Source organism: Tripterygium wilfordii, chromosome 13 (genome assembly GCF_013401445.1).
Source record: "Tripterygium wilfordii isolate XIE 37 chromosome 13, ASM1340144v1, whole genome shotgun sequence".
Classification (NCBI taxonomy): domain Eukaryota; kingdom Viridiplantae; phylum Streptophyta; class Magnoliopsida; order Celastrales; family Celastraceae; genus Tripterygium; species Tripterygium wilfordii.
The window spans coordinates 16,529,175-16,551,725 of NC_052244.1; the positions used below are offsets into that span (position 1 = coordinate 16,529,175).

A 22,551-nucleotide genomic window follows, 5' to 3' on the forward strand; every position below is an offset into this window, starting at 1 on the left:
AGTCTCCATTGAAACTTATCATAGGCCGTTTATGGCGGTTATGACCAAGTCAATTAGCTTCTAGTCATAGAGTATTTTGCGCTCTCCATGTCCATGGAAAAGTAAATCTGGAAGACTTCTGTGTATTAAAATGATGATTAATGGTATTATAAGGCCAAATAACAAAATTGTTCTATGCATATACAATGCTACAGGGCTCTCTACTAAATTGCAACTAGTAATAAATTAAGAACAATCAGTGCTCTAAAACTACCATATTACAGTTATTGTTACAAGACTAAAAGCCATTCAGCAGAGATGTTGAATTCATCTTGCAAATGATGTTTGTGTCATCCAGCAGAATTTATGTCAACTGGTTTGACAAATCGAGACCTACGTCTTCTCTTGCCATCAGGTGTGCACCTCATGCCACCAACCTTTCCGGGCTTCACAGTGAACTTGCAGTTTGGCTGTGTTTTAGGTGCTAATCCATATGCTAGAGATGAATTGGAAGTGGGAGATCTTTCTATCATGGGCTTGTCCTTGTTAGCTTTCTTAAGTCCTTTACTTGGAGGAGATTTGACTCTCTTTCTCGACAGATGAAATCGTGCTTCCTCACGTGCCTTGTTATGTTTAAGAAGCTTTATATGGAAAGGATTCACAGCTGTGTAACAAATGGACTCACCATCAACTCTACTCCTATCCATAGCAACATCACCATTGTTCACCTGAGTCATATAACGAGGAGAGAACATTTCAAGCTTCTTTCAATACTGACTTCACTCAAAAGGACTAAATTTGATTTGGCATGTAAGATAATAGAATAACTCTATGAGGCTATAAGAGCAGAAATCCACGATACCAAGACAAGATTATAGTTTGAAATATCAAGAAGAAAGTTACCAGTTGAAGAAGTGCAGAAAAGGTTCGAGCAACATCATGTTTTTCCTGACCCTTCACAATGTCAGAAAAGGACATGGCATTATCTCCTTCAAGAGATGATAAAATCCTTTCACCGTAGGCATGAATATCAAATGGAGGGTGTGAATCCTATCACAAACAAAAAACTTAAAGGTAATGGAGAAACTAAAGACCGATAACTGGAAGAAGAAGAAAAAAATCAAACCTAGAGAGAGCAAAAGTAATGGAATTTACTTGTTCTTCCAGATTGTGCTCAATTTTCTGTTTCCATGACGAAACTCGCACAGCCAATTCAGTCTGCTTCTCATTTTCGGCAATGCTAGCACGGAGAGCATCCTGCAAACAATAAGAATAGTTAACTAAGCATGCCACTTTCCAATAATAAGCAAGCAAAACATTAAAAGGAAAAGATTTCAAGTAAAGTAATCAGAATACAGTTGAGTAATGAGCTATTGGAGTTGATCATTACTATTGAAATAAAATCCAGAAACCAAAGCTTGAGTAGTCAATACATCAAAAGTGCAACACGGCCACCATGATAGAAAAAGTGAAGAGAGAGAGACTGGAAAAGCTTTCAAAACAAATTGGACTGCTTATGTAACCGTTGACATTTCTTTTGGACAAATGCTGTTAAAATTATAATGTAAATAATTAGTCGCTTATTAGACATCCATGTGAAATTAGATGAAACCATTTACCAGATGAGAACGACAAAGATCTTCCAGGCTTGCCTGAGAATTTGGAACTCCATCTCCATAAGCTTCATTGGTATCAAAGCAAGCAGAACCATCATTCTGTTTAGAGGATAATTAACACGCAATTTACAATCACTTCTACCAAAATATTTCATATATATATCTTAAATCAAAACTACTTGTATACTAACCCTATCATGGTAAAGAGGAACATCCTCATCCATATATTCTGGCATGTCAAAATCAGGTTCCCCCAAATCTGGAACATCATCATCATACGCATGATCCTCGTTGTCATTCTCAGGATTAGTGAAAGTGTCACAAGGATTAGATCCTCCATTAGCGAGCGACAGCCGTAACTGGAATGATAGCATCAGGTCTCATGCAGAACTATGATTTTTTCAGGTAAACAAAAAGCAGGAAAAAGAGTACCTTTTCATATAATGAAGAAGAATGCAACTTCTTTTCTTTTTCAAGAGCATTACATTGCTTCTCCCACATTTCTGTCAACTCCGGGCTAATAGTTCCGTTCATTCTTGCAAGTGGAAACAGAGTACTCAAAGAGCTCCGCGCAGTAGAGTTCATCCCATTTCTTCTGGAAGCTTTTGCTGCTATTTGAACAATGATCAGAGAAGCAAAAATCAAGAGTCGGGAAAATTTAAGGGCTGATAATTAATGAAGTAAGATAAAACAATCTTTTAACAACCTTTTCTGAATGGCTTCACTTTCAAGTTCCCGGGTTCATAAGGATTTAAAGGTTTCCACAGATCATCATCATCATCAGCATCTGATGCATCCAACTCTCCTGGGTCTGAATATCTATCATTTATATCAATTTCAAGATCACCATATTCAAAATTATCAGAGGCTGGATGATCAGAACCGTATAAACATTACTATTCTCAAAGCCACGACAAACCGCAACAGATCTGTTGATATTAGCATCCTGGTTCGTTCTGATAGATGACTTATGGGTAGTTCCACCAGAACGTCTTGTAGGGGACTGAAAGTTCTTACTGACTGAACTGCCTCTGTAAGCATTATTCTGCCTTTTAATACTTGCATCCCCCTTCAAGAAATTATCTACTGTTACGGCATCACATGGGTCCAACAGGATAAAATCCCTGTAGAGATCATTGGTTGCTAACTGTGAACAAATAGAAAATGAAAATTTAGTTAGACTGCAGGGATGGTGCATCAATATACAGACAAATGGAAGAAACTGTAATACCAGATATAACTCTAGTTCCCCACCATCACAAGTGGTATCTAAGCAATCACCTTCAAGAACAACTAGGTTTGCAGGGGGCTTCACAAAGTGGTTCAAAGAGATGTCTTTGCTCTTTGAACTATCCAGGCAGTTCCTTGCTACCACTGCAATATTAGGAAATTTTTATCTTATATTTGCTCTTTAACTCAAAGAAACTACAAAACAGATGGAAAGACTACCTGGGATATCATCCAAGCCCCAAAACAGATCATTCTGTTCCTCAGGAGCTACACAAGAACCACTTTCTTCATTCTGAACTGATGTGCTCTCTTGTTCTTGCTGCCTGCCCAATAATTTGAGGGAAGGGGAAAAATATAAAGATAATAAGCGATTCCAGGAAATAGTTCAAGGCTTGGGCATGGTAAGTCGTAAATGTCCAAGAAACAATTGCTACTGAAATTAATGTAGTATATAAATCATAAGAGTCAATAATTGACCCATTATATTCTCTTTCGCTTTAGTGTTTTGGTAATTGCTATGAGATGATCAAACACAATATGATGCATATAAAAAAAAATATTGAAACCCAAAAGGCCATTGTTGTTCAGAGATAAAAACAGATTGCAATTTGGAATATCTGAATCAATGCATAAGACAAACTTGAATATGGTTACAAATGACAGAAGAAAAAGGATTCTCCTCTGCTTTAAATCAGCAGAAAGCTGCAAAAGAACTAATACGCCTACACATGGCAGTCTTTCCAAGCAATGCTAGTACCGTATCCATTAGATATAATTGCCGCTCAATAGTTACAAATGCAAATTGTACTCAAACATTAAAACCAACCAAAGTCAGAGAAATAATCAAACCTCTTTTGAGAAAGGAACTCTAAATCATGCAAAACCAAGTTGTACAGATATTCCACCTTCCGGCTATACACCTGAGTTGATCCTTGAAGCAACAAAGCAGCTATATTTGCCAAAAAATGGTATCAAATTCAGTACCAATACAGACCTTTCGAAAATAGAAAGCCATCAATAGCCAAATAAAGTTGTTAACAGCATAATAGTGCAATTAAAATCCTCACCTTCCGCAAAATTAACAGAAAAATGGTCATCCTCTTCACTTCTTGTAATTTCACCGGAGCAGATTTTCAACAGATACTCTTCGAGCTTCTTTGTGAGATCTACCCCCCAATTAGCACCGAGATCAAGCTCCGCCTGCACTGTGTGGAACCCACCACGGCCTCCATTTCCTGTTTCTTCGCCGCGGTTATTCATGTTCTATTGGACTGTGCATGATGGTGGTGCCCGAATTTGATTTGAAACCCTAAAATTATATTCTGATCCTCAAAATGTAAAACCCTAAAATTGGGGTTTTAGACTTCGATTGGTTCGCAAGAAATTGGGAGAGAAATCAGACGAAAGCCGAAGAGTAATTTTGCCTGGTGCGTGGTTGTAATGCCAATAGTTTTGGCTCTTGGCGAGAGTCAGAGTGACAGAGACAAGGACGGTTCAAAACGGTTTTCCACCACCTTTTCCCGCTCGCTGGTGGCGTGAATTTTCTTATGGGTCTCTGCTGGGCTTTTAGACTGGGCCTCTGTGGCCCAATATGTAGCCCAATAGTTTGCAGGCTCGCTTCTTTCTGACTTGAGTTTTCTTACGGGATTGCCCTTGCCTCCTTGAGTCCGTGGATCTCCTCTCTTGGGCCCTGATGGTTCAAGACAAAGCCCAGCGGGGGCCTGTGATGAACATTTGGTTAATTTGTTTCCACTTTCCAATTGGGTTGGACTTAAAACTTCTACCCATAATTTTGCTGCACGCGACTAGTGGCTACACATCAGATCGGATGGAGCAACTTTACAATTCCACAGATTCTCAAACTCGCAGAGGGTCTTAACTCTCAACCGCCTTTGATGATGTTGAAATCTCGCTGGTTGGAGCAGTATTATAAAAAATTCTAACCCACTCAAATCAACAAATATTATCCGTTTTAAATTTATCGATTTACATCAGATCCGCACAGTTTTTTTTTTGTGTGGTTTCATTTAACAACACTTAGTCGTAAAAACACCTTTCATTGAGAGAGACTTGAACTTTCCTTATGAACCACATTGCTTGGTGTACGATAATTAGAATATCTGTACACAATGGACTCTTGGTGAAGCTTAAACTTATACAAATTTATTAAGTTTCTGAGTAGCCATTTTCAGCCCTTTTTCTTTGTCTATAAAGGGATGGGCAGTGTGAATTTGATGGACACTCTCACTCTTATTTGTGGTATTATACTGGACTGTCCCTGTGATTCTTCCTGTATAACCAATTGAAAATAAATACTCTTATTGCTCTGAAGCTTTCAAAGCTTAGCTCTTTGTAATTCCAACTTGGCGATTGTACCTAGGTGGACTTCATCAGGACCATCAGCAATTCTCAAGGTTCTTGCTCCCGCCCAGAGGTGCGCCAGAACAGTGTCAGACGATACCCCAGCTGCACCATGAACTTGGATAGCCAAGTCAAGCACCTTGAGGGTCATGTTTGGAGCTGCTACCTGCTCGGTACAAGAGATTTCATCAGTAATTTGGCTGATCCACTTGGAAAATATTGTTCATTTATGCACATGCACATCAAATTAACAATTACCTTGGCCATCGCAATTGTCCCACGGGCTCTTTTGTTTCCAAGCCGATCAAGCTGATCGGCTGCTTCCAGAACCAATAATCTTGTCTTTTCCAGCTCTATTCGACACTGCATGGGACAGCCAATCAATAGAAAATCACCACCATCATAACACAGAAGGCAAAGCTAGCTGTAGGTGGTCACTATAATGAAGTAGATAAGGCTGAAACTCAATGAGAACCCATAAAGGAAAAAAAAAAAAAAAGGAAATTGATTTTGTAATTTATTACTCAAGGATTTAAAAGTAATACCTTCGCAATGTCTGAAAGAAACGAACCATGCTCTGCAATCAATTTTCCAAACACACTTCTACTGAGAGCCCTTTGAGCCATAAGCTGCATGCCACGTTCAGCTACACCTATCAGTCTCATGCAGTGGTGCAATCTTCCAGGCCCCAATCTACCCTGGAAGAACATACATAGTACCAGGGTTTAGTCACATAACTCTTAAGCTATTTCAGTACATTACCCAAGAAAGCACCGAAACAGTTTACCTGGGCAATTTCAAATCCACGCCCTTCTCCCAGCAGGATATTCTTTGCAGGCACACACACATTTTGGAATAAAATTTCAGCATGCCCATGAGGTGCATCATCAAACCCAAATACGGTGAGCGGTCTCTTTACATGTATACCAGGAGTTTGCATATCCACTAAGATCATAGATTGCTGCCTATGCTTAGGGGCATTGAAGTCAGTTTTTCCCTGCATATTGTCCAAGATGAGCCTTTTTCTGACCACATGAACAGATGTTACTAATCTGTCAAGCTGTATTACAAGAACTAACCATGACAATCAGAAGTTTACACCTAGGATCCATGGCTCCGCTTGTCCACCACTTTGTCCCATTAATAATATATGAATCCCCTTCTCTGCTCAATGAGTGCATTGATAGACACAAATAATTTGAAAAGACTTTTTGACTCGATTTTTTAATGGCTACTTTATCAAAAAATTTGGTATTAGAGCAGATGATAATTTCATTTCCATGATTTTGGGGTCGGCAGGGGGAAGGAAAATGAAATAGCTGACCCCTCCCTGCCTACAACGTGCCGCAAAAGTCTACCTTCTAATGGAACACTCGATATTGGTGGCATCAGAAGATGCAACTTGCGGTTCTGTCATTGCAAATCCGGAGCGAATTTTTCCTTGAAGTAAAGGAATAAGCCATTCTTTCAGCTGATCTTTGTTACCATAACGCAACAATACCTAAAATGAAAACAAACGCATCATGCATAACCAGATTCAGTTCAACCAACGAAAGGTAAACAAATAATACGGCAAAAGTTATGCTACATTGTCCTTTGCACAGATATGAAAAGTCGTATAAGCATATTTTTCTATCCATCACAAAATTACTATGATTCAAGCAATAAAGGAACTAAAAGCTTGGAAGTTATTAACAAGACCAAGAAAAAAAAGGTATAGAAGACATAGTCAATACCATTCATGAATCATCATCCGAGCCTTTATCCCAAAAGTTTGGGGTTGGCTACACGAGTCTATGAGAACATCATTGGAAATCCACCACATGTATTTGTTTTCTCCATTCATTTCTATCATGGATCATACATTCATCCACTTCTATTAAATTCATATCATTTCTTATAACTTCAAGCCATGTCTTTTTAGGTCTACCTCCCTGCCTCCTACTCTCTCCTATAAAACCTACTCTCTCCTATAAAAATTCTCTCATTCCTCCTATAAAAATACCATTCATGAATTGCTGGAAAATAATGAGAGAATGTGACAGAAGAAACTCTGAGAGTAAGAAAACTCCAACCCTGAAAAGTAGATGGTGGGCCACTCTTAGGATTTGGTTTAGTGCTAGATAAATGTGAAGGGAGAAACAATATTTACTGTCTTAGAGACAACTACTCCTTATCAATGAAATTTCCATTTACAAGAAAAAAAGAAAGAAAAGAATACTGGTTTTACTGTACTAGTTGTAAAAGTGACTTAAAGGACTTGATTCACAGATCACTCACAACTCTTGCAGTTTTCAAAAGTACTTAAATCTAACTTTTCTCGATTCACAGATCACTCACCACTCATTCAGTTTTGAAAAGTACTTAAATGTAACTTTTCTACGATGCAGAGCTCAGTAATTCCAAAGGATAAAGAAAAACCTAATATAGCTACATCCAATCATCAATTACATCTTAAACTAAAGAATCTGAAAGCAACTTCTACCTCCATGTTTCCAGTGTCCGGTGCACCACAATTGAACACCTGTGGAGCCCAAACAGATCGACCCATAACCTCACAAAGGTATCCATACTCAAGGTTTGAAAGGCCCGCACCAAGTAAAAGGTCGGACGCATCTCCATGGTTATTCCCATCAAATAATAGGTTTTTGGCCCTAGCTGCACTATCAATCTACATAAAAACACAAATAAACAGGGTTGTAACATTTTACTTTGCAAGGAACAGTCATAAGAATGAAAAGTGAAATATGTAGTCAGAAAGGCAGGAGATATGACTGGTGTGGAGTAAAATCTTGATCCATACAGGTATAAATAAGTTCCATAGGCCTTCTTTCTTAGCCAGTTCCTTCAATTTCTCCTCTTCTGGGTGAATTGTCCAACGCGAGGAAGACAGTGAAAGTTTGGAGAAATCATTTTCCATTGGATAGATATGATCTTCCATAAATTTAATCAATCTGTTTCTCAATTCTGCTACCCTTTTCCTTGGAACAAATGTGCCTCTTTCCCTCAAAAAACCTTCATGTTTGTTCTCTCCACTAGCATTCTTCATATCATATGATTTGATGCCCGCTGGGTAGTTAAAAGAACAAAAACCTTTATTAAAGTCTTGAGTACGAGTCAGAATGAAGGGCAAGCAAATAGGTGTTCAAATATATCGAAACCAATGTCGTTAGTTCAAAGAACAGAGAACCTTCACCAAAGTTTTGAACTATAAGTCAAAATGAAGACAAAAGCAGGGATACATTACTAATGCTCAGTTTGAGGCTCCCAGGTAATCCTGCACCTAGTAACCTAATCCATCTGACCAACTGCAAAATGTTTCTGAAGCCTCAAAGAGTGCCACAGCTAATTGAATTTCAAGATACAAGTTTGGGATGCTGGAGTTTGTTAGCGAATGAAGAAAAAAGACAGATCTTAGTTCTGTGCTAATTAGGTACACACACGGGAAAATTGATTGGACAATATCAACAAGTTAAACTCATCAGTCATCATCACCATGTTCTCAACATAAACGAAGTCTTCATCCCCCCCCCCCCCCCTCTCTAATTTTCATTACTCTCCCTATTTGCCTGGATGTAGTAATGGTCCAGAAATTCTACAAATAAAATCAAGTATAACTCATGGGGAATACTCGTATCAAGGGAATCAAAGTCCACTACTTTAGTAAAAATGGCTGCTACCTCAATCTCCCTTATTCTCAGGCTGCCCAGGTTTGACTTCCTAATAAACATGCATACAATATTTTTTTTCTCACGATGGTTACTTTTTTATACTTTCCATTATCAACGTGAGAAATAAGAGAGCAAGCCTGTTGATTAGCTGAATTTAATATTCTAAGATAACATAGAAATATAGCTACCAGATAGAGGATGCTCAGGAAGAACAAATTTCCGTCCAATAAAAGCCCATGCAGAGTCTATAAGGTCATTAGCTTGATTCCCACTATAGCGGGCACGCTCACCTCCTGAAGCATTGCCCTGCATTATCATTGTGACAAAATATATATCAAGGTAAAATCCACCAAAAGAAGGCTGTTTGCACAAGATTGCTATTAATTTATCAGACTTTTCTTCGTAGAATACCATAAGCCATCTACTATGTATTCCTGCTAAAATTGATGCCCCACGGAACAAAGCAAAGGCAACATAAAACTTCCACTCAGCAGCCGGCCACGCTTTTCCCTGTGCATTTTGACATTGAATAAAGGACGAGTATTACACTTATTTCAGTGAATGGCACACCTTAAAAACAATTTAGTATACAAAAAAAGATAGTTTGAGATGGCATAAAGAAACTTCATGGAGACAAAAGAGTGAACTCAGTGACTTAATTAACATCAACAAGAAGAATCTACTGAAATAACACTGACCATGGACCAGTGCACATGGCCATCATCTAAGTTAAACAATCCGTAACATGCTCGTCATTATAATCAATTTTATGGTTGTAAGATCAACAGATAATGATCCTTCAGTACTACTCTAGAAAACATTCTCATATTAATTACAATTATGTACATCAGCTCCATAATATACTTGATGCTTTTCTCAAGCACCTACTTAACCTTATCTTGGGGAACAGAGCCAATAACTCTTCTTGATGAATACCATGTGTTTGCATAAGACAATTAAGGTAAAATATATGCAGGCTGAACACAACATGATCAAAGCTTGTAATAGGTCTTACAGCTGCAGAGCAGTATTCCGCAATAAATTCTGCCTGAGAAGGGATCCCTTCAGGAATCCCAGTGAATTCAAAACCTTGACCTATTTCTTTGCCATGGTAAAGGTCCACAATATAAGGCTGAAAAAAAAGAAAACAGAGTTTAGAAGAATAGAAAGACTTCTGGACGAATAACAAGACTACAGTAGATAACTCTTTAAGGTTACAAAACTGAAACTAAGGTTGTTCTGGTACCAGACAGCAGAATACAACATCACTCATTTGGTTTCCCAGAGTAGACAGTTCCCAGTCCAGAACACCAATCACTTGGTCCTGGATGATCAAGTCAGATATGAATATCAGTATTTAGGGTTTAGGTTTAGGAACACCAATCACATCACACTCATCTTTAGTAGACAACAGTATTTTCTTTTCTTTTCTTTTTCGCAAAATTCAAGCTCTCATTGCTAAGCATGCATATCAGTATTTAGGGTTTAGGTTTAGGAACACCGATCACCATCAGGCATCAGACACATCTTCAGTAGACAACAGTTTTTTCTTTTTTGCCAAAAATTCAAGCTCTCTTTGCTAAGCATGCATTTGGAAAACATTGAGATATATAAAGTGAAATATCCAAGATTATATGAATCATTATAATAATTAGAAGTACCAGACCTCAACAGGATGAAATACTAGATTGTCAATGCGAAAGTCTCCATGGACTAGGCCTCCCAGTGTTCCTGAAGAATCTTCATGGGGTATGTTTTGCCGTAACCACTCAACCAGCTTCAACATCTTAAGATTTCTCTCAGATTTACCCTCACCAGTTGAAGCAACGTATTGTTTTGCCCATCTCTCCACCTAAAACAACATCATAAAACATAGAAGCAAACTGAGTCGCAGTGCCATCCACTTCTTGTAAACTTCTCATGGTTTTGCTTAAAACCAAAATTTCTAGGAGCTTTGGCTGTTTTTCCTGTATGCAGAAGACATGACAAAGTGGATGTTCATGCAGGTAATTCCTATTTTCCCTACTTTCCCCATTATCCCACAAAAAACCTTAATATGTTCACATCAATCTATGATGTTAGCATTCCAATGTACGGCGTTGAGAACAATATATGAGTAAGAACCAGAGCAGCAAATTTCTGAAATAAATTAGAGCACCTGCCGTCTACAATAGTTGTCTAGGCGTCCGTATTTCCCTAGACCTATAGCATTCACGTTAGCAGAATGCAGAGAAGCCAAAGTTCTTGCCATTTCTCTGTAAATTGCTCTCCTCCTCTCAGGTGCCACACCCTAGACACAATTCAGAAGATTTTTCTCAATTAAACAACAGAAAGTATCATACTATCATCATCCATCCTAAGACTTGTTATAAAAACGAGAAAACCACATTTAGATTATCAATTCAATCAAATGCAGAGACTTCATACCAGTAACCCAGCGTCTACAAATATGCGCCCATTCAGAAACTCCATGATGTAAAATGCAGTCCCAATTACACTAGGATCGGTACACAAACAGTAAGCCTTGGGAACTGGAACTGGCGTATGATCACCCAACGCCTTAAGAACCTGTTTAGAGAGAGATCAAAAATTTGCGCAAACAACTTAAATATAAATATACGTATATTCAAAAAAAAAAACTTAAATATTTCGTAATTGAGAACACAAAAAATTATCTCGGCAACCAAACAAAGGGGAAAAAAAACTATCCACGGTGTCAGAGTAAAAACGAACACAAGAAACTGGAACCTGAAACTCTCTTTCAACGGCGTGAGCAGACTCCAGCAGTTTCCCCGGAGGCTTCTTCCTCAAAACGTACCGTTTGACAGCACCTCCCTCCCCGACTTCCATCAAATACGTAGGGTTCGATTGTCCATGCCCAAACTAACATCACACACCAAAACAGGAAACGAAATGTCAAAATAAATCAGAAAACTGAAGAAAAATAAAAAATAAAATTCACGTATACGCATGCCTGAGAGAGAGTGAAAGAGGAGGGAGAGACTGGGAAGCCAGGAACGTTTGCAGAGGCATAGCGAAGCAAGGCGTCGAGGTCGAGCTGGTGAGCTGGATTCACTTGAGTTAGCAGATCCGATGTACTGCTCGCCATTTCAAATCTTTCAATTCTGTGAAATGGACAGAGGATACAGATTTTGACCTTTAAAGCTGGTTGAAGCGCTATGCGACGACGATCACAAGCGTCAATAACGAAGAGAGAACCAGTGGCAGCGACCAGCGAGAGTTACGTCATGGTTTATCCGCAGTATTTGTATAGTATTTATTTGCTGGTGTATTTTCAATAATAATAAAGAATAAATCAAATATGTCAATATAATCAATCATTTTATTTATTACCATGCTTATTTGTAAGCTCTATAATTCAATTAAGAGAGTTTAACACCACTTAATAAGAGAACATATGTTTGGATTATGAGGAAAGAGGGGAGGTACCATCACTGGATGGATGATGACTCATCAAATATCATCAATCAATTTTGTGATATTGTATGCGCGGGTTTGAGATATAACACCTGATTTGTTTAATTTATATTGATAGATATAGAAGATTATGTAATGTACTAATTTTTTTTATGTCACATAGAAGTCACACACATGCAACATACTCACAAATATTCACAATATATCCGTAAGATTTAGACTCTGCATCATGAATAAAAATACACGAATAGTTTGTCAGATGAACTGAGCAGTTGTAATGTTCCAACCTAAATTGAGTTCCGATCGCATTAGCAAAATCTGCCGAAAGTAGTAAGGGTATTCAAAACTATAAGACAAAATAGTGTTTTAGATATGGACGGATATGCCAAGGAAAGAAAAGGACAAATCATGGATTGAGATTGATATGCTGACGTCATTTTATATCTTGTTTTAATTATTGATTTCAATCGGGGACGAGGGCTTAGCGGACCGTTTCTTAATTCTTATATAACGGAAATCCGGAATACTGGTATGGGCTGGACTTGGGCTTCTATGGGCTTAGTGGGTTGCTGTACTGACATTACATGGACTAGTGGGCTAAGCCCGCTTAGCCTGCTTTTTTGACAATAAAACATTTAAAAAAAGAGTTACGAAAATTACCGGTAAAAACTAATATCATGGCTCTCATGCAACATAAGCTAATTGATATTTGATTGCCTCCAGCTTCATGTTTTTCATGGTGTGATTATTTTAAAATCACCCTCCATTAGCATTCTGACACGTGGTACAAAATATCGAGTCGACATGCAAACTGAGGTGCCGCATAGGCTCACCTCAGACTCCAATCAAGGCAGAGTCGAAGTGATCGGCAGAGAAGAAGGCACCCGAGCAATGAGGAATAGTACCCGAAGACAGGGGCGGAAGGACAGGGGACTATGGGGCCCGGTCCCCCCTGAATATTAGTAATTCTAAAAAATTTTCGGGCGCATAATCTGGATCAAAGAATTCAAGATGTGGTGGTCATATAAATTAATGGCTTTGCCCCTGTCCGAAGAGTTGATTGACAACCCACATGAAGCATGATAACTGAGAATATAGCTCATGTTTTCTCATATATGTGCAGGGTATCTCGATCCAGCCGAACAGACACATCCTGACGTTAGTCCTACCTCCTGTTACATCACCAAGATCAAGCTAGTTTTGTACGTGTATCTCGCATGGCATGCATTTCTTTTACTGTACAGTTTTCTCAAGAATCATTCCAATATATATTGAAGAACACATTAAATAATTTAGATGCTCCAGATCAAAAAGCATGGACTCTATAGGATTATAACTAATTAATCTGAATATTATAATATTAGTTTGATGCTTTTGGACTAAATTAGTGGAAAATGATTGTGAGACCATGATTGTGATCCTATGTTCTGATAAACAATTAAGATTCTGGTTTATCTGGTAGGCCTGTGATTAGTTCTAATGTGGCAGATAATAGTTCTTATTGCTTTATAAGTTTTAAATGAAAGCATATATAATAATCCATGGCATTTTTATAATGGAGGCTCAAGACATTCAAAATATCTTCCAAAAGGAATATTTCATTCCCTGTGCCTATCTTTTCATTATGTAAGAAGAATTTTATAGGAACAATTGAGAAAGCAAGCTATAAAGAGAAGTAAAAGTTGGTTGGTACTGGAGAGTAGTTTTCTATTGATTTTGGTAATGATTGGTGCATATACAATAAGCATATTATTCCATATCGTCTATAGAGTGAATATTGATGTAAACTCGGATAGTTTCTCAAGACATGGTAAATTGGATCAAAGTCCAGCACATGGATATAAAGGGGTATTACTCTCAATAGGAATTAAACACATGACTTCCTGAGTCCATACGATTTGGCTCTAAAAAGATTTGCCAACTACGTTATCACCCAAGTGATACATGCCTTTTTGCTGACAAACAACTTGTATAAACGACAATATTTCTTGCTGCATCTGTTAACACTATTAGAGTCTCACATCATTTGGTGAGAGCGAAGTGATGTGGTTTAATAGGCTTGACCCAACATCGTAATACTTGATGCGCCTTTTAAAAGACAAAGTCTTGCGAGCTTTGTGCCTAGAGCAGACAATACCTCAAATGGATTGGGCCAAACATCTATCTCAAATTCTTCAAATATTCACAGCCTCCACAATTTTCTGTTCTCTATATTGTTTTCCATTTCTTAACAACTCCTCTTTTGTAGATGAATATGATCTTCTTCTTGGTTTTCATTACCTTTTCACTGACTGATATACAAGCTTGGGTTTTTGGAAGGTTTTTTGTTGACTTGCTCTTTCTTGGAAGATCCAATGTTTATACCAATTAATTTGTCCAAAAATAGAGAAACTACTCTAACGATAATTAGAGCGAAAGTTGTGCAGATAATGATCACGTACAGAGAGAGTAAACAAGCTTCATATATACATATACATATCACAGAGAGGCATACAACATTTATTTTAATACATAGCAAGCGAAAGCAACAGGGGGTACTTTCAGAACCATTTCTTTTAGTACACTCTCATGTCACGATACAAACTTGCCCTTTAAACATCCGATATGGAGTTTACGGCTCACGCACAAAGAAATTTCTCACCTGACGACATTATAAGTTAGCCCAAAAGCCAGCGTGTGGCTATAAGAGTATTGCTATTAGTGGAAACTCGTGACTACAAGCACTATTACATTACACGCATATAGTAGAGGCTGACTTTGCTTAATTAGTAGCTAACACAAACTATACCTTGAGTTAATTAAAACCGGAATTGGCACGATGCTCGACGACCGCCATCCCACCAAACATTTCGGCTGCCTCATCACTATTGATAACAGGCAGTTGCCTCACTGTGATAACTTGAGGCTCATATGACAGATAATAAGATTGATGGTGTTGGTACTGACGATGAAAATATGGACGAGGGCGATCCTGATATTCGGTAGGGATGACAGGCTGCTGTCTCACTGTATAGCTTGAGGGTCCATGGTATGCATAAGGTGGTTGTTGTTGTTGGTTCTGATACTGACGATGGTGATATTGGGGTTCTTGAGGAGAAGGAGCAGCATGCGGCCTTCCGCCACCGCCAGGCCTATGGTAACGATTGCCACTGTAGAACTGATCATCTATGAGAGCAAAGCCTTCTTCACCGATCCTAGTAAGGCGGTCTCTGTCATCGCGGGCATTGTTCCTAGCAAAGCGCGCTGCCATTTCTGCAGTTAAGAGAGCAGTGGAGATTCGTTGTTTTAGTAAGGATGTTTCTGTTGTTTTTTCTTGATAAAGAAGGTAAGCGTAGAGGGACTATATATAGAAGTACGAACCTTGGCTGCTGTCAAGACTATAATCCCACATCGGTAGTCACCATTGAGCATATCTTTGGTATGAAATGAATTATCTGAGAATCTTTGGTCATCTGAAGCTTTAAATGTTAAGACCAATCCGCTGCCTAACCGATCAATCATGATAATGGTCGGCAAAAGACAATCATTTTATATAGCAGAATTAGATACTGATACATCAGACTTACAGGTTCATTATCTAATCTGCATTAAAAGTATAATATCATCTTGACCATTTCTTTTGCCTTGATTTTTACGAGTCTTGTGCTATAATTAAATCCACAGACAGAACACACAATGATTGACTAAACCAAAAACAAGATCCAAGCAAATTAAAGATATAGAATCAAACAAAGAGGTAAAGAACACGAGAATTTTATGTGGTTCGACAATATGATTGATGTGTATATGGGCTGGAATTTCTAATGGCAACTTCTATTTGTAACGACCCTAAAATTCGTGTTAGTTACGAGTTCGCTCTAGCGGCAAGCTTCCTGGGCGATGCACTGCATGGGTCGCTTGAGCGATAGACCTCCTGTCGTGAATCCGGCCAGCACCCTCGTTTGAGCCAATTTTACCACAGTCAATATACATAGTTTTAACAGTAATCTCTTAACTATGCTGTACATATCTCTGTCTTATGTGATGCTGGTTGCATCATAGCGATTGCGTAAGCACTATGATGCCATATCAGTTAAACAACCGAAAGAAAAAAGAACAAAAAAAATTTCAGATTGTGAAAAAAAATTCAGATTGAAGCAACTATTATTCATTCAGGTGCTATATAAGAATATGATCCCGCTGAAAAGTTGTAAGCTAGAGAAGGGAATCGGATTCGCAAAGGACAATGAATATGAGTCACTGAAAAAATTGCTCAAGTTCGATAAATTTCTGAAAGAAAGAATCTGTTTGTGAATGCAACTTTTGACCAAAGATAAGGTTCTGTAATTATGTAAGTCTCTCATCTGGTCGGTCTGACCAAGTCAATGTTGGCATGTTTATTACAATTACAATTTAGTAGGATCGAAACGTCACGAGTTTGGAATTGCACGAAATTTGACACTGTGACTCAATTCGACATGGTCGTTAAGACTAGTATTGTGTCATGACTAGCCTCACACTATTTAGGCCAAATTATGCTATTTAGGCCTTTGAATTAGCATTTTACTATTTTTTGACAATTTCCTAAATTCTTAATATTTACTTTGTTTCAGTTTCCTAGTATACTAAATATTTATTCATGAATTCATAAAAATATTTAAAATTGCTTCTCGCTCTGATGGAATATTCTAGTTCTTGTGTTGTAGATTTAACCTTTGTCTTACGTTTTCTACTGCGTCAAAACCACACCACTTGAAGTAACCAAGAACATTTTCCACTTTAAAATACAACTAATTAAATAGCTTATGATTCTTAATTAACATGTAATTACAGTTTAATGAAAAGGGAATCTATAGATGGCCGGTAGTTGCTGTGATTTATCTATAAATAGTCCTACTACTCAAACTTCACATACCAAGCAACACAAAACATTCAAAATCAATCATTTGTTCGCCAACTGCAGAAATGGCCTCAGAATCAGCTTGGTTTGCTAGGAACAACGGCTGGGAAGGAAAAGAACGCCTTGCTAGGATCGGCAGGGAAGGCTTTGCTCTCGTTGATGAGTTGGGCAGCTCCCGACCCAGCAGGCCTACGGTAATAAAACCTTCTCATCCACCTCAAGGACGTCAATATTATCAACATCATCTTCATATTCATCACCAGCAAGCTAGCGTGTACCCCCAAGTTGTCACTGTGAAGCAGCCTGTTATCAGTTGTGATGAGGCTGCTCATCGCTACGGTGGGAGGGTGATCGTGGATCATCGTGCCAATTAGGCTGAATGGAAGATATAGTGTTATATATATGTATAATGAGTAAGTAATAATTTGGCTATATATCAGACCATGCATGTATGTATAAGTGTTGGAGTAACATGGAGTACTGGAAAAAGCCTATTCAAGTACCCTGCTACTCTCCGACCTATATATATACGGAGTCAATGTATGTATTTTTCTACTTTTCTTGATCATATGCAAAATTATGTGTCTTGCTCTTATTGCCTTAATTTTACAAGTGTATTCTGCTTCTGCGGATTTCCAGGAAATCAGGGATTGACCTAATTTGACACAATAACCTATAACAAACCTTTTATTGTCTATATGGGAAGCATAATTTGCATCACAGAAAGCTAGGACCTGCAAGTGATTAGTACTAGGATAGAGAATGCACTTGTTTATGGTCTCTTTTAGATATCTTAGAATACTGTTAGCAGCATTTAGCTGGTGATTTATCGGGTGTTTCATTAATTGACTTAGTGTGTCGAACCCCATATATTCATGAGAACCGGTAAATCCAAAGCAAACAATATCGTTAATGAGAATATGGGTTGATATTTCTGACATTGCCTTCCAAGTAAGCATCAGAATAAATCCTGAAACATTATGCTTCAATGATTGATAAAGTGCAAAGGGAATGAATTTTCAGTGAAAACCTACTTTTACATAACATACAGAATTGAAAGATTGAGGATCTTTTCAAAGGTTTAATGCTTTCTAAAGATTGAGCAATAAAATATAGGACCATTCACAGTCCCTTTTTTTTTGTTTACATGTGTGTTTTTTAAGCATGCTAGGCACACAAACCCTCACCAGCGCCAGTTTAGAATATTGAACTCCCGACCTTAGACGAGCTAGATTCTTTACGCTCTAACTAATTCGAAGAGATAACCAGTTAGATAATCGACAAGTGGTTATCAATCACATTCCTACCATGCAGATGAAACTAGAACTTTTCACATGTTAGAACAGATGATCACAAAGTATTGACCACCAAAATAAGTCGGGAAAGAATCAAAATGTTAATAACCAGGCCAGGTGCGAGCCCATACACACACCTAGCAGACTCATGCATTCCTTAACCAACCACTACTCACATATGGGCTGGTTGTAATCAACAAGCTCAATAGGCCACTAGCTAGAAAACTTGTTGGCTGATTGAGGAAGACATTTGGCCTCCTTATCAATAGATCACAAGTCCCCTATCTAAACAATGTTGGACATTTGTATCACAAAATTATTAATCTTATTTCCGGTAGAAGCTCAGTTGGTTTGGTTAGTTAATAGAAGCTCAGATTCCAATTTCCATAACTACAGTACTTTTTTTTGTCCATTTAAACTTATTTTAACAAGAGTTTGAAACTGATCAGAGGGAAAAAAAAATTTGCTGAACAAGAGTTCTGAATAGCGAAAAACCTTGTTGAAGCATGGAATCAAATCAGAATAAAATGATTTCTTTTGATCAAGCACTTATAAGTATCTGCTCATATATGTATTATGGACCTGACCTGCAATATTAATGGGAATCAGATGCTTTGAATAGAGATTACAGGCCGGCTTGCTTCATAAACAAGACAATGAATGTTGTGTTTCTGCATATAGATGTTCTCTTCAAGAGTATCTATATATTCTTAGGGTTGATTTGGAATTTATATCAGGAAAGAATCAATAGCTGAATGATCACTGAATGCCACTCTTTGCCAATACATGCCAAGGCTCAAGACTATATTCTGCAACTCCCTCGTGTTCGACCGGCATCTTAGACTGTTTAGGCTGCAACAGCTTGTCACAAAAAGTGCTGGAGAAGAAATTCTGTGTAGAGGAAACATATGAAGGTGGTGGGATTTCCTGTCTTGCATGAGTGGATACATAGATAGATATGTTTTCACTTGAAATTATGAGGCAAAAACATGCTTTTTATCTTGTTAGAGACCTCCTATTGCTCCATTGATAAACTTGAACATCTTCCCCTTTATGATACAAGAGAATATACAAAGCATTTTCTTCACCTTCTGAGTTCTTTTAATAACTCATTAAAAGGTAAGAAAAACTCTCGTGCACAATATTCTCACAGCGGATAAGGTCGGAGACAGATATGATATACACAGACCCCCACATAATATGTGGAAAGTCCTAGATAAGCCAGAATATATTTCTTTTACCTTTAAAGCAGAATTTTCCACAAAGCAAGTCCAGAAACCATAGGAATATTTTCTATTCTACATGCTGTTAGTTAGGATTCCATGAGAAATCATGCGTTGAAGAGCATCTGATTTGATTTATTCAAAAATATTAGCTCAGTTGGGTTGGGAGCACTACACAACCCCCCAACTTTCTACTTCAGATTCAATGGTAATTTGGACTGAAATAGTAACAAGTTAAAAGACCTGACGTGTGGCCACAATGGTACTGCTCCATGTAAGAACCGAACTCAGGATCTCCCGCCTCCATAAGATTAGACACTAGAGAGATTCACCAACTAGGCTATCATCCAAATGGTTTCTTGGTATGTGAAATAGTGAAAGCCACAATTGATTTCTTAGCACCTAGTTGACGGGCATAAGAATGAAGTGTGGAGAAAGCTTCTAATTTAATCATATCATTTGGAACTGACAGAAAAATCTGCGATTGAAATCTGATATATATGCTACTCCTTTACAGCTTTATTATTCTCATTTCCTGATATTTCTGTGATTATGGACACATGGTATACATTATTATGTTGAGAATATTGTCCTAACAGTATGAGAACTTTGTTTGGAAGCAAAACTGTAAAGTAATTCATTCAAGGACCAAATAAAATAAGATAAGTGTTGATTTACAGGATCAATGTGGTTGGCTGAAATGGAGAAAAATCAGCGAGTGTGAAGGGACAAAACATCACACCTAAATTAAAGGGGCAAGAACATACAAAGAATGACTAAAAATAACATCAAGAGCTAACCAAAACAACTAAAAAAAGACCAAAAAAACAACAATCTCCCGGAGAGTTATACCTCCCCTACATTGCATTGGTGGTATAACCATGTTTGTTCTGCTACAATGGATGTATAAAGAAAGGAACAATCTAAAGAGTAAAGATTACCAGCATACCAATTGCATCGTCAAAGCCTCCGGAGGAGGCTTTTATATAAAAAGGTTTCATTGCCGGAACAAGGAGATAATATTGGCATAGCTTTCTCTCTAAGGTAGTTTTTAGATTTTAAAAGGGCTGGCAGCAATTATGGCCATTACATGGAGAGCTCCTGCAAGTGCCTTTCTCCTCTTGAGTTTAGTTCTGGCAACATGTGAAGCTAGGCCTCGTGGTGCACCTGGTACAGTGGTTGGACAGGCTACCCGTACAGTGGCTGATATTGCTCGCCACGATGCTAGGAATTCCAAGAGAGACCCTAATGAAAAAATCTTCAACGTCTTAGATTTTGGTGCTACACCTGATGGGAAAAAAATGAGCACAATGGTAAATTTTCCGGATTCGAACATGTGATGGCTTATTGTTCGTGATTCATCATTGTCATCCGAACCTTACTCCCAAAAGTTGATTGTTCAAAAAAAAAAAAAACTGTTCTTGTTTTGCAGGCATTCCAGAAGGCATTCAGTGCTGCATGCCAATGGAAGGGAAAGACACGAGTACTTGTTCCTCGGGGAGTTTTCTTAGTAGGGGCCCTCATCCTTCAAGGGCCATGCCAGGGTCCACCTCCTTTCATCGTTCAAGTCTCAGGAACCGTGAAAGCAGTGACTGATATAAGCGAATATGCTGATGGTGTTTGGGTCCTATTTGACGGAATCAATGGCTTAGTACTTACTGGTGGAGGCACCTTTGATGGCCAAGGTGCTCAAAGTTGGCAATATGCGGATTGCAAAACAAATCCTGACTGCCAACCACTCCCAGTCGTAAGTCTTGAACTTCATTCTCCGAAATACATATGACTTTCATACGCTAACGAGACAAATTCTGCTGGGATAATTGAATCTGCAACACAAATTTATTTCTTGAATTGTTTCAATGATGCAGTCAATAAAATTCAATCACATATCAAATGCAATCATTAGAGGAATCACTTCACTTAATAGTATGGGATTCCACCTTGGAATTGTTCTCAGCGAAAATATCAGGGCATACAACATTCACCTAATTGCACCTGCTGATAGCCCCAACACTGATGGAATCCATATCAGCCAATCCAGACTGATCAAAGTCGCCAGAAGTGTCATTGCTACAGGTGATGATTGCCTCTCTGTCATTCGTGACAGCTCCGACGTTAGCGTCAAGAAAGTGACCTGCGGCCCCGGACATGGCATCAGGTAATCCTATATTATACGATAACCATCAAAAAATTTAAAGACCTGACATTTTGTTGATCCGTTTAACAGTATTGGTAGTCTAGGCAAGTACCCAGATGAGCACCTCACATCTAAAGTGATTGTGAAGAACTGCACATTATTAAACACAGATAATGGAGTAAGAATCAAAACAAAGGCAGGATCAGTCAGGGGTCAAGCTTCGGGGATCATATTCCAGGACATTATCATGAAAGATGTTAGAAACCCCATCATCATAGATCAGAACTACGAATCCAGCAAGGGAAAGGTTAGCTTCTTTTCTTTTTCTGACTACTTAAAATTGAGACAAACTCCATTGTACCTAACTTTTGAGTTCTGTGTTGTGCAGTCATCACTTGTAAAGATCAGCGACGTCCATTTCATCAACATTAGAGGAACCACATCCTCAAATGTCGGTGTCAATCTTCTGTGCAGCAACCAAAATCCTTGCCAGAATGTTCAACTTGCCAACATTGATTTGCACTACACTGGTCCACAGAGAGGATTGCCCCTGTCTTCATCATGTGCTAATGCAAGAATAAACTATGCCGGTGTCCAAAACCCTCCACCTTGTCGATAGACCGTCTGCGAGTCAAAATTGATTGAAATTCTGATGAGATTCTTTCTTGCCCAAAATCAGCATTTATATCATCACAAGATAGCAAAGCAAAATTGTAATTCTT

At 38.2% G+C, this 22,551-nt stretch overlaps 2 protein-coding genes and 1 pseudogene across 2 annotated transcripts; 1 reads left to right on the forward strand and 2 right to left on the reverse strand.

The window, feature by feature from the left end:
- Positions 1–108: 108 nt before the first annotated feature.
- LOC120011909 lies at positions 109–4,328 on the reverse strand (annotated as a pseudogene).
- A 534-nt stretch (positions 4,329–4,862) lies between these two features.
- Positions 4,863–12,112, reverse strand: LOC120013461 (probable acyl-CoA dehydrogenase IBR3). Its single transcript, XM_038865271.1, has 17 exons — positions 11,832–12,112; positions 11,606–11,740; positions 11,285–11,425; positions 11,016–11,147; positions 10,524–10,709; positions 10,104–10,181; positions 9,873–9,989; positions 9,269–9,367; positions 9,046–9,163; positions 7,990–8,255; positions 7,672–7,857; positions 6,545–6,687; positions 6,266–6,350; positions 5,974–6,183; positions 5,732–5,884; positions 5,445–5,549; positions 4,863–5,352 (listed from the first exon to the last, which is right to left on the reverse strand). Exons 1-17 carry the CDS (start codon positions 11,964–11,966, stop codon positions 5,161–5,163), a joined length of 2,481 nt encoding a protein of 826 aa, XP_038721199.1. The 5' UTR covers positions 11,967–12,112; the 3' UTR covers positions 4,863–5,160.
- An 8,659-nt stretch (positions 12,113–20,771) lies between these two features.
- LOC120012680 (exopolygalacturonase-like) lies at positions 20,772–22,449 on the forward strand. Its single transcript, XM_038864115.1, has 4 exons — positions 20,772–21,005; positions 21,053–21,439; positions 21,561–21,850; positions 21,920–22,449. The coding sequence occupies exons 1-4, from the start codon at positions 20,772–20,774 to the stop codon at positions 22,446–22,448; spliced, it is 1,440 nt and encodes a 479-aa protein (XP_038720043.1). The 3' UTR covers position 22,449.
- The last annotated feature ends 102 nt before the right edge of the window (positions 22,450–22,551 follow it).